The following is a 12537-nucleotide window of genomic DNA, read 5'->3' as shown; positions in this document are numbered from 1 at the left end:
TATTTCTGTGTAAATATGACATTGTGTTTTTTTTGTGTAATGCTTAATAAATTATCAGCTCGCATTAAGGAGTAACTTTGTATTTTATCTACGCTGCGTTTATATTTTCTGGTCAGAGTTTTGTTGCGCAGAAAAAAAAAATGTTTTGAAATGACAAAGTCCAAAAATAATACGTGGTCCTCCTGGAGATCACCTATTGCTGTGAACCCTCTTAGAAATGTTGGTAGGGGCTAATGTGTAATGGCCATCGGAAATAATTAAGATATTAGGCTGTAAGCCGTCTAGCTGCATGCCCAGCCGGCTATTGTAGAGTTTTATGACTGGCTGGTATATGAGGTTTCTCCCTCTCCTCTAAGAGCAGCTTCAGTCGTGGGAGAGCCTTTCAGACGGAGAGGAGGCCCGGCTCTCAGCTAGAAACCCGAACTGTGTACGCACGTTTTTTGTGTGGATAAAACAATACCACCGGCTTTGTTTTGGAATACTGGGATTAATGTTTCTGGGATCGGGTAAGTCAGTTCTTCATTGAGGAATTGTCTCTTTGTGCGCCTTGTTGCAGTGGATTCACCTTCAGTGTGTGTGTGCAACACACTTGTGCTTTCTCAGTGCAGACGAATTTGTGGACACTTGATGACGGAACCGACGACCTCGGTGCATTGCGAATTGGCTGATTGGGTTTCACTTGAGGGCCCGGATCGACTGTCGTGTGGTTTAGGTAGTTTCATGTTGTTGGGGTCCATTTCTAAACTCTGCAACATGAAACTGTCTTAATTGCCCCAGTTACAAGCATCGAGACATGAACGGGGAAGCAAACCGGGGACATAAAGATGATTGGGTTTGTGGAACATTTGTGCAGAGGTGGTTTGGGACTATGTGTTGAAAAGCTGCACGGCTGATAAATCGGGGAGGGGGTCTGGCTGCATGGCTGCTGTGTATATTCCTAACCTGTCTCCTGCAGTGTTTTCTTCAGTGTTCTCCACTCGTCTTGTCATCAAAACGGGCCCATGTGTGCTGAATTTAAGCGTGATCAAAGCTCAGCTGCAGTCTACATGGCGGATTTGGGATTAAGAGTAAAGCCGTGAGTGTTTTCCGTGAGTAGTAGTGACGCAGACACGCCAGACAAGGCCTCGGTTACGACCACTGCAGTGGAGGGGAAGGGGAAGGTGAATGGGGCAACAGCGACCTCCGTGGGCAATGAGACCGGATGCTTCCGCTGCGCAATATAGTGGCTCAGACAAAAGGAGGGGAAGGGCTTTATGGCGACATTTAGATTCGCCAGACAGGCTGTTATCTGCAGAGGCAAAAGAAGTAAATAGCCCCTGCGGTAAACTGGGCGAAAAAAACACCCTGGTTTAGGTTTACAGCCCAAAAGCCATTTGCACTGTGGCGTCTTTTCCTGCTCCAAAGGTGTTTGACTGTTCTAAGTTTTAGTGCACAAACAGGCTATTTTACCCAGTCGGCTTGTTTGATGTCTGCTGGTCAAGTAACATGCAGGTCGTACCTGTGAGGTGAGAGTCTCAAACTAGAATGCACATTATGGACACCTTGTAATGTTTCCTTCAGTGCACTTCTGCTAAAACGCAACAGCAACACAAGAGTGGCGTGAATTCCTGCGTGTTGAATTGCCTGTGGCCTTGTGGGGGTGTTGGCCAAGCTCTCCGTTTATTTGCTGGTAATAAATAAAACACGCGGGGTTTATATGTGAGAACGCAAGCTTGTCGTATTGTATATCTGCAATGTGGACTTTGGTTAAGATTAGAATGTGCATTTATGCGCACGCAGACGCCCTCTTGATGAAACAAAACAAAAAACAATCACATTCACATGAAGTATTTCCCCTGTAATGCAGATTAACTCTTATTTTATTAGACTGTAGTATAGATTGTTACATTTCTTTTGTTGAGCAATTTTAGCACTTTTTTTGTCTGAATGCATTTTATGACACTTTGAACTTTAAAGTTAACAACATGCATATCATTTTATACAATTTAATTTAATCTCATTGCACACCAGCGGGCAGCTTTCTCGCTCTTTCTTGATTTAATTTCTTTAATATTTTCCTCCTCTAAAGCACCACTACATTCTACACAGTATATTTATATGGAAACGCCTGCTGTTTACAAACCGTCGCACTCATTTAGTCCATTTTTAAAAGGAACTAAAACCCACAATCACCACATTACGCGTTAGTTGTGTTTAGGTGTAAGGTTATACCGAAGCAATGGCTGCTAACGGCCGTTACACTTCGTTTGTTAATGGCAGTGGCGACACCAACATACACAAGTGATAATGGCGGCTTAAATGACTCGCGGCTTAACCGACGTCAAACCCGGATCCGCCATTGATATAGACACACTAAATATCTTATTATATATTATAATAAAAATGATGCTCTTGTGTTTAATGCTAGTTTTTCTGTAGTTCATATACGCACTGTATTTTTTTTAAATTCTTCCTCTGTAAATGAAGATAGTCAATATTATTTTATGTAGTGGCCACTTTGTCGCTCACACACACACTTGTTTTCTTCTTTAATACATGTTTTATTAACCAATGATTCCACCGTATTCCACCATATTATATTGTTTGATTTGACGAAACTGCAACAATAGAGTTGCTGTAAATAAAACAATCCTGCCAATTTTTCATGTTTATTAATTTGAATTGAAAATGTTAAAATGTAATATCTTTTTCATTTTTTGAAGACATTTTTCAAAACCCCCCACCACACTAGTCCTGTAAATTATTGACTTTATAATGTATATATATCCTGTAATGTGCATAATAAACTCTTACAGATATACTCCCAGTTTACACAATGTGTAAAATCATGAACAAAACATATTTGCTGTAATAAAACATTACCATATGATATAAGCATTAACCTATGCTTTGTTTCCGTACTTTGCACGCGTGTAAATATGTTTCTTGGTTAAATATCAAATGCTCTATTTAATATGATTTTGTAAATTAAATTCCATATTTCGAGCAGAAAAATGGGGAAGTGCGCACACACACTGCTAGAAGTCTGCTGAAGCCGAAGCAGAAAAAGTAAATAAAGATGTAATTTGTCTGCTCCTGATTTAGAGATCCAGGCGTTGTTGGAGCTTAATGTTGCAAAGTTTTTAATATATATACAATATACCGGCGTTTAAAGCGTGTTTTCGGTGAGCAGCAGTGTTTGGGTGCTTACGTGGCTTATAAAGCAGCTCGTAAAATAAGGCTCCCAAAATACGCAATGTATCGTTATAGAAAAAAAACCTGGAGGGAATTCTCACAGAAAATGGTTAAGAGACTGTTAAAAAAAAGATTTTATTTAGTTTTTATAGTTCAAAATTCCCATCTCACAAACAGCAGATCTTGCTCATATCTTGATAATTCTTATCTTTAAAAAAATGGAGGTTGTTATAGGAGAGCGGGTGAGTATTTAATGACCAAAGGGATTGATTTATCCTTTATTGTTCAGCCTTTATGATCACGTGTGTCTGCTACCCAATGGCATGGCAGCCTGTCTCCCCATTACTAGCCCCTCTGTAGTTCTCCGTGGGGCCAAGTTGCTACTTGATTTCTCCACATTGTTATTTTGTGAGGCTGGGTTTACTGCGTGTGTATGTGTGTGGCGTATGTATGTGCGCGTGTGTTTTTACTTTTTGCATGTATCTGAGGTTGAATGACTGCGTATGTGAAAGTATAATTTTTCTGCCATGTCGACATCTGGAACATTGACTAGTTACTACGTCGATTCCCTCATTCTGCCCGAGAGCGACGAGGTGTCTGTGCCGAGATACTCCTCTGGTCCCGGGCTCCAGCATGGCAGACAACCCGCCTCCATCAGCGACCACAGCGAGCTCGGGACTTGCACCTTTCCGTCTAAGTCTCCGGTTTTCGGGCCGTCGTGGAGCCACGTTCCGGCTCAGTTCCCCGGCACCGTTTCCTCCGTTTACCACCACCACCACTATGGGCATCCTCAAGGCCCAGTGGGCGCAGACACAGACGGTCGGTATCAGTCGTGGCTGCTGGAGCCCATGTCCGGTTCTCTGCCCATGACCGGATTACCGACGACTCATCACTACGGAATCAAGCCGGAGGGTCTGGGGACGCGGGCGGAAGGAGCGCTGCCGGGTTCACACACCGCGCTGCTGCTCTCCGATTATGCCAACGGGAATGTGGCGACGACATCGCCCGTTGAAAAGGACACACTCTCCGGCCAAACGGGGGACATGAGCGCGGAAGCTGAGGAAAAACCCGCTCTTGATCCAAGTAAGTTCCTGCGCATGCAGTCCCTTTATGTTACTTGTACCACATAAAGCAGTGGGGATGAGTGCGTGATGGGGGTGCGCGTATGAACGTGCCATTTCCTTATGGGGACTGTTAATGACCCAGCTCTGCTTAATGAATAGATTAACCTTTAGCAGCTTTGAAGTGGACGCGGACAGAAGGAGAGAGCGTGACAGAAGAGGGGGTTTTAGTTTGGGTGTAGCTGCGTTTACACAGTCATTTTCTGAAGAGTATACAGGAGGACATGTTTTTTATTTTGGTCTGCGCCAATCAAAAGTATGAGTGATGTTTTGTTTTACATTTGGCCATTCAGTTCCGGGCCCTCACACCAATGTCGCACCCCACTCTTTTCAGATAACCCAGTGTCCAACTGGCTCCACGCGAGTGCCACGAGAAAAAAACGCTGTCCGTACACCAAGCACCAGATCCTGGAGCTGGAGAAAGAGTTCCTCTTTAACACCTACCTGACCAGGGACCGTAGGTACGAGGTGGCGAGGCTCTTAAACCTCACCGAGAGACAGGTTAAAATCTGGTTCCAGAACCGCAGGATGAAGATGAAGAAGTTTAATAAAGACGGCGCCCCAAAAGACGAGTGACTGTGTCGTATAGATAAAGAGAATATTGGCTGATGGCGAGCTTTGTCTCTGGAAGCTCTTAACTCTGCTGGATCTTGTTTTTAAACTTCATTGTCTTATTGTTCTATATAACAGAGGCTATTAGGCATAACTGTCTTATTAAAAAAGCATGATGGGCTTCATTTTGCTGCGACTACCTTTATATTGCACAATTTTAACAGTGCCCACTCGTTTTTTTTATTTGTTCTTTTTTATGTTAATATTTTTATTAATACCTCGGTAAAGTGTATTAGTTGAACTGGTCCCTGTGCTTGTTTGTGAATGGATGTTTCTAGTTGTCTGGTTTGTAGCTATATGCTATATTTGTTGTCTATCTCTGAGTCACTTTAGCGTATAGTTTGTAAAATGTGTTTATTTTATTGTTTCTCCCTTTACTGCTATAGAACTATGACTGGTTACCGTGAATCTTACCTTTGGAACCGTAGGAAACACTCATTGCGTTTTGATGTGGGTGCATAAACCTCACAGACCTCTTGAAAATGCGTAGTGAATTAAAAGATGCTCTAGAAGCTAAATTACACGATATTATTGACTACCTATGTGTCTTTCAACTACCTACAATGATTTTGATTTTCCCGACTGCGAATTATAGTAGAATTGCTTGCGTTAGATACTGATCTATGTCTGAATTTCAGGGAGTAACATTTTGAGAGAAACATACTGTTTGTTAGTGAGAGGAAATGGAATTAAAACACTGTAGGCTACTTATTGAATACCTCACGGTTTGCAGGCCGTCTGACTTTTGGTTCACAAATGTAATTTGTACTTTATTTATTAAATAAAACAAATTATATCTGCGAATACATGCACTAAATATTCTTATTTTTTTTATTTACGTTCTCTGCAAAACGGTGTTAATTGTGGGTTAAGTTCACGAATATTTTCGTCACTGCAGGTCATTTTTAATTGAAACCAAATATCAAGGTCGTTGCTGTAAACACAAACAAAATCAGAACACACACAATTTAGAATAGGATATTTAGATTTTATAATATAGGTTTTTTTTTTAAATCATGTAATTTAAATGTACAGCAGGCACTCAAGCTCGAATCATACATGCACACACCTTTAAGTGAATATTAGTGCGTGTGTGTGTGTTTCTGAACAGGGGACAGCGCTGCGTCTTGGCAGCGGATGTTGTTAGCTGTATACAGCCATAAAAGACAATTACCGCTATAACCTTTTATGGGGTGCAAAGCGCTGCGAGGCGAGAGGACACGAAACAAAAAAAGACCTCGATGGCTGCGACAGCTGAAGCCCAAAAATAATGCAGCGGATGCGTCTCTACTCACCTAAGATATGACGAGGCCTCTCAACCTATTACATTTTAAACAAGCCCAACAAGCCCAGTATGACAGCAGAGTATGGTGGAGGACAATTAACGGGTTTACTGTGACTGTTCATGAAATGAACAGTCATGTTTTAGCTCTGCTTGTGTACGTATGGTGCGTCAAGGATGGCTCTTGTCTGTGCATGTTTGCAGGGAAATATTTGGCACAAAGAGATGGAGCGTGTAGGCTACGAGGTCTGATGTGACCTTGCTTTCGCGAGCTGCAAAGTCTCCTGCAAAGTCACAGCTCTGTCAGATACTACAGCTCATTAAGTTCTCATTAAAGCCACTGACAGAGACCGACATAGACGCATATATTATTTAGCAGGTATGTCGGACTCTGCTACAACTTGGAGTGTTGTTGTGACGCGTTAGAGGACGCAGATGGACCCAAACTTCAAAGACTCGTCCAGAGACAGTGCAATAAAACGCCTGGTCTGCTCTACTGTCTGGCATTCCACTTTTAATGGCTTTATGGCCGTCCAGACACAATTAGGCCATTTCCAGAATGGCACCCATTTGTTTTTTTCTTCTCTTTCTGTGGGACTGCGCTCTGGACAAAAGGCCGAGCGGAAATGATCAGCTTTATTGGATTCTCCCCGACTGGGACGCGCAGGACTCACGGTCATTTGGAGCGATCCTTTGTTCCTACCTGGGAACCTTCCGCCCTCTGCTCCTCCGATTCTTAAGGAGAATGAGCAATAAAGCTATAGCAGCCCGATTCAAACACAGTAACTTGACTTGCATAGATGCTCATATCGAAATATGGCTTGCAAAGATGATGAACACATCAGGAGTTTAGTGATGTTTTCATTCACTATTATCTCTCAGACCGCAACAGAAATTCAAAACAGCCGAGCAGTGATTCCTCCTCACCTTGCAGTTCCTGTTAGTGACCAGCGAGTGGCGACACTGTTCCACAACATCACACACACATTAAAGCACTATTCTCTCTGATGAACCTGCTCATGGGAACAAACGGTAGTAATATTTCCAGAGAATAATAAGTCCAGAGAAATATTTTTACACATACTTTTGTGAAGTCCTTCAGCTAAATGTGTACTTTCAGCCTGCGGCTCTACATCAAAGAAAGTATCTCCCACACACACACACACACACTCACACACACACTACGATTTTAAAGATGTTAATTCTTTTAAACTCACAACTTCCATAGTAACACAGTAACACACACATATTAACACTATCCCACAGCAGATCAAACGCATGCATCATGTCTATTTGCATTCTAAATACCTTAATATATAAATTGTTTATTAATATGTTAAAATCAATTCCCATGTTGTCTAATGCGAGTTTTCACTATGGTCACTGTACGATGATAAAAAACAACGGTTTCCCATGAACACAACAACAACAATCATAATAATAATTATAATAATATTAATAATAATAATGATGAAATGCAGGCCATGTTTAGGAACACTATTTAGTATTCTTAATATAGGGAATTAGTATTGTCGATAATTTAATATTTTAATGGTTATAGTTATTATAGATATTATTTGATTGTGTCATTTAAAAACATTTACCGAAACAATGTGAAAAAATCCTGTTTAATTGTTTACGAAATAATGTTTGTAAACCCCGTGGATTATTTTCGCTTTTGGCAATTATATACCCATTATGATATAATATAGTATAATATGAAACAATATAATATGTATGTACATATATAAGACTAAATACTGGGACATGTGTAAACTTTTTCAAATACAAGAAGTATTCAATTGGTTTAATGAGAACTAGGGAAAACCTTTTTTTCAATTCAAATTGAACTATTTTAAATACAATTACAGATATTTTGGAAAATACTTTGATGTTCCTGTCGGCTGTTTTATATTTTGTGAATGCACATTATAGTCCATCTTAAAAGTGCAATAAATTAGAAGATTGCAGCTTTTAAATGGATGTTTATTTCCAAAGTAGTGGTGAGGAAATTGATATGAAACACGACCTTAAATTACGCCAATTTCCCTTTGCTCAGTGAGACTGTGTGAATTTCTCTCGTGTGTGTTTGTAAAGTGTTAATTCCACTGCAGTCCAGCGCCATCATGAAACCCAGTCCTGTCTGCTGATTGGCTGGAAGCGCCCAGGCCTGAGTCACGTGGTGTGTTCTCTGGTCCAGAGTAAAATGGGGTTTGGTGTAAATCTAGTGTGTATTGCTGTCATATATCACGCTACCTCGTAAAAACGACACTGAGGATTCTGGGCCAACAAATCAGAGACAAAAAAATGAGTTCTTATTATGTGGATGGTCTTCTTAGCACATATACGCCGGCTACTCTGTTTCCAAACGTGGATCGGGCTTCATGCAGCATTAGACCCAGTGGAGAAGACTGTGGCTCGACTCGGAATGCTTCGGCCATCGCGTTTGCACCCTCACTGTCTGGAGTTTATAGCGTCAATAATGCAGTATACCCGAGTCACGCCATCCTCACCTCGGGCTACAGCCAGGTGCACGACGCACACCACGCACTGCCCTGCAGCCCGTTTAACCAGAGCCGCCGGTTCGCGGACAGCTGCTGCTATGCCGGGCCGGGGCCCCTCACCTCGCCGCCGGACAAACAGTACCGGATGTATCCCTGGATGAAAGCATCAGGTATGTGCCGATCCTGACTTGTGTGCTATTTTCCAAGCCCTCGGGTCAATGCTTTCAGAAAACATTGGGATGCTCACATTGGCCGTTAGTGGTTCAATTAATTTTGTGAAGCCATTGGTGTTGCATGGAAAGAATCGTAAAACTTTTACTGCGCAACTAATGAGTTCTGCAGCCATAAATTCATTTGGCCAGCGCTTCTGTGTGTTCAGTGCGCAGAGACCTTGCCGCTGGGGGTTTCTCTGCACTCCTATTACTCTTACAGCCTCTTCTCCCCTTTGTGGTTGTAAAAAAAGACCGGCCTGTTGTGTAAATCAGCTCCCTTGCAGTCTGCAGCTTCTTACTAATTGGATCAGCACTGCAGAGGCTCAGATCTGGTGTTTTTCTTATTTTTTTTCTTCGTATGTGATGATATGATCGGTTGTAAAAAGAAATCAGGCGAATTTTAAATCCAAACACATAGCCTTGAATGAATTTTTGAAGCAGGACATTTTTGGGGATGTAATTTATTTACTTATGGCTCCTTCGGTTCTGCAACACATTACTGGCTTTTAATTGGAAAGGCATGCAGAGTATCAAAGGAGGAATGAGCCCAACACCCCCAGCAGGACTACTTTAAACAGATGCATGAACCAAAAAAAAAATATCTTATCTCCCCTACTGATTACTGGGTGCGTAAAAATATGAGCCACAATTAATTGCGCAAACCACAAATAAATTAACAAGACGCTGTTGTCTACATGGATTTTATTCGTATCCCCATTTAAACACCACTTTATTTAATGGTTTATGGTCACATTGATATTTCTTTGCCCGTTATTTACACATAGCTCACGCTATCTCGCTTTCTCTCCCACAGATCCAAATCGGAAGCGGGGTCGGCAGACCTACTCCCGGTATCAGACCCTGGAGCTGGAGAAGGAGTTCCACTACAACCGGTACCTGACCCGCAGACGCAGGGTCGAGATCTCCCACAGCCTGTGTCTCTCAGAGAGACAGATCAAGATCTGGTTTCAGAACCGCAGGATGAAGTGGAAGAAAGACCACAAGGTTGAATCCGCGTCCAGCCCCGTGGAAAGGGGCAGTGGCGTCCAGGCTGAGTGCGAGACCCCCGTGGGAAGCCCCGGTAAAGCTGACGACACCGGTGGCTCCGGTTTGGAGACGGGCGCGTCTGCGAAGTGACGAGAAAGAGACAGAACGAGAGCGTTAATGAAAGAAACACACTGTTGTTCCTCTGAGTGAGGGACATAACAGAGACACCATTCATGCACTAGCTTAGAGCCTGATTAATTGAATGACAGCTGAAGACATCTACTGTATGTAAAAGCATTTCACAGCATTTCATATTCAAACTTGGAAGGCTCTGCATGAAAGGGCGACATTAACTACCTATATATATATATATAAAAACTCTATTTTTCTATGATCTGTAATTTAACCTGATGATGCTACTGAACCAACATTCCTTTATACAAAACCTACTAATATGAAAAACACCGGTGCGACGAATTCAACATGTATGGAAAATCATTTTGAATAAATACATTCAATTATTTAGTCCTTCTCCACGGGCGGTTGCATTTGTAAAGCGTAAATATGCATTATTTTGAAAATACCATGATTAAAAGTGAATGTTTTGTTAGGTAAATGCACCCAAAGGTAATTTAGGCTTAATAATTGTTTTTTTTTTTTAAAGCCACTCTATTCCATATAGAATAGCGATAAGCCTGCATTGACCCCGCCAGTTTGATCTTCTGTAACCTACCTCACATTCCCACAACGTCCAAACTCTTACTGTGTTGTAAACAGGAATGCACGAGTGTAAATCTCCACTGTGAAATGTTGACATGAGCTATTGCCCCCACCCCTCTTTATGCTTAAAGAATTTTAGGTCCAAGATTTTATGCGTACTTGTGAATACTAATTGGCACAAGAAAAAATGCTCGAGCTCTCATTTGGACGGCGTCGCGTTGCAGTATCAGGTTCTTTATTTTGACAGCGTGAAGCGAGAGAGCGCGTTTACGCCACAACGTGCGAATACTGTGATATAATTAGAATGAATAAGGGTATTTTCACGGTGAAGAACAAGCCACATCTGAGCAAATCAATATGAATCATCTTGGAATGTTTTAAATATATACGTGGATATATAATAATTGAATAAAGATTAGATTTGATTTGCCCAATTTGTGCTGCAGCCTCCACACGTTTGTTAATAATCGCCGTGTAATCACGTGGTGGTGTGAGCAATAAAAGTGCGATGTGCGCACTGGCTGTATTGGGTATTATGTTGCATGTAATGAAAGATGCTGCGGTCCATTGTGATGGTTCAGGGTAAACAGTGGCGCAGGGGAATGTCAGCTATGAGGATGCGAGAAGGGGCAGGCTGCAGATGAATGGAAATTACTGTTGAACTCTGCGTTCCCTCTTCCCTCCGTAAAATGGCGCCTGACGGTGACCTGCCCCCTTTTCCTCCCCTCCCTCCCTCCCTCCTTCTCAGTCCCCCATCTCCCTGTCCGCGCTGGGTCATAAATCCGCTGTTGTTTATGAAAATTTACAACATAGCTATACAACTTTACGACGCGACACGGCCTCTCATTGGCCACAGCTGGTCACGTGGCGGGGAGCCATGAACATGAACTTTTTTTATATATAATTTCCAATAGCAGAATAGAGGAGCCTTTCATTTAACGGTCTCGAGCTTCCACGCGGCTCTTTTCACCAGCGACCTTCCACAATTTAAAGCCCACTCTTCTCCCTTTTTGGGGATTTTTCTTCTTCTTCTTTCTGTTTGGTCGACGCACAGGAGCTTCACGTCTTATTAAAATGACTGGATATTTTGTGTTAGACAACTGTCGATGCCCTGACACGTTTTGGCAGGATGAGTGGAATGCGCCCCGGTGCGTTACTGGCCCCCGGGAGCCCCGGTTCCCGTCCTGGGACTCAGCTGGAGACTTCCCTCCGTCACTGCACGTCTGCACCTGCCGGCTCCCTCCCCTCTCCTCCTCCGTTAACGACCAGAAACCGTCACAAGGTAAGACATGGAACTTAACAGCCAATGCTTTTAAAACGTTTGATTAGTACTCTTGTATTAAATTCCATAGTTGGATGCATAATAATCTGCTTATTATGTTCACGTTTTCCCTGATTGGATTTGTTAATCGTTCTGAATGCGATGCTCCATATTGCGTTCTGCATTGCTCGATATTAAACACCTGAGCTAAATAATCAAATTTTTATCATCTTTTAAAATGTTGATCCTTCTGTTGCTTCACGCATGCCGTCAACGCTGCATTTGTTTGTTGTTGTGTTTGAATGGGGAAGGGCTTTCGGCTGCAACATTCATTGGGTGGATGGTGGCCAAGTCATGTGCTCTTTGACGCCCTCCTGTGGAGACACTGGGGGTATGTGGTGGTTGCATCTCCGCCCGTTTTGCTGCAAATGTCTGTGGTGCGTGTCGGGGTTTACATTTGTTTTCCCCTCGCCTTGTGGCCACGCGTTATGCTTTTGAGCTTCATCGATCGAGCTAAAATAATGTTTGTGGATGTTTGTTTGAGCGTCAGTGATAACAGTGTGGCTGCTGTTCGAGGGAATGTGACTGAAAGTGGAATTCAACATTTCTGCATATTTGTGCTCGTGACCCTCAGCGAGCCTGCTACTGTGACACTGCAGTGATT

General features: G+C 42.4%; 3 protein-coding genes across 5 annotated transcripts in view; all 3 read left to right on the top strand.

The window, feature by feature from the left end:
• The first annotated feature begins 2664 nt into the window (after positions 1-2664).
• hoxa9a (homeobox A9a) lies at positions 2665-5711 on the top strand. The gene is made up of 2 exons (XM_044052424.1): positions 2665-4257; positions 4630-5711. The coding sequence occupies exons 1-2, from the start codon at positions 3702-3704 to the stop codon at positions 4869-4871; spliced, it is 798 nt and encodes a 265-aa protein (XP_043908359.1). The 5' UTR covers positions 2665-3701; the 3' UTR covers positions 4872-5711.
• Positions 5712-7966: 2255 nt separating this feature from the next.
• Positions 7967-10417, top strand: LOC122786630 (homeobox protein Hox-A7-like). Its single transcript, XM_044053077.1, has 2 exons — positions 7967-8863; positions 9720-10417. Exons 1-2 carry the CDS (start codon positions 8497-8499, stop codon positions 10040-10042), a joined length of 690 nt encoding a protein of 229 aa, XP_043909012.1. The 5' UTR covers positions 7967-8496; the 3' UTR covers positions 10043-10417.
• Positions 10418-11629: 1212 nt separating this feature from the next.
• Positions 11630-12537, top strand: part of hoxa3a (homeobox A3a) — a 29895-nt gene continuing 28987 nt past the window's right edge. For all 3 annotated transcript variants that reach the window (XM_044053067.1, XM_044053066.1, XM_044053069.1), the window contains exon 1: positions 11630-11894. The gene's annotated coding sequence lies outside the window, so the exon portion shown is untranslated. The remainder of the gene's footprint in view (positions 11895-12537) is intronic.

This window comes from Solea senegalensis, linkage group LG20 (genome assembly GCF_019176455.1).
Source record: "Solea senegalensis isolate Sse05_10M linkage group LG20, IFAPA_SoseM_1, whole genome shotgun sequence".
Classification (NCBI taxonomy): Eukaryota; Metazoa; Chordata; class Actinopteri; order Pleuronectiformes; family Soleidae; genus Solea; species Solea senegalensis.
This window is presented reverse-complemented; position numbering and strand designations above follow the sequence as displayed.

Excerpts from the sequence above, each read along its gene's own strand:
- hoxa9a (XM_044052424.1), top strand. The coding sequence starts at position 3,702 with ATGTCGACATCTGGAACATTGACTAGTTACTACGTCGATTCCCTCATT. Across the intron at positions 4,258-4,629 it reads AAAACCCGCTCTTGATCCAA|ATAACCCAGTGTCCAACTGG; the intron begins GTAAGTTCCTGC and ends CACTCTTTTCAG.
- LOC122786630 (XM_044053077.1), top strand. The coding sequence starts at position 8,497 with ATGAGTTCTTATTATGTGGATGGTCTTCTTAGCACATATACGCCGGCT. Across the intron at positions 8,864-9,719 it reads TCCCTGGATGAAAGCATCAG|ATCCAAATCGGAAGCGGGGT; the intron begins GTATGTGCCGAT and ends TCTCTCCCACAG.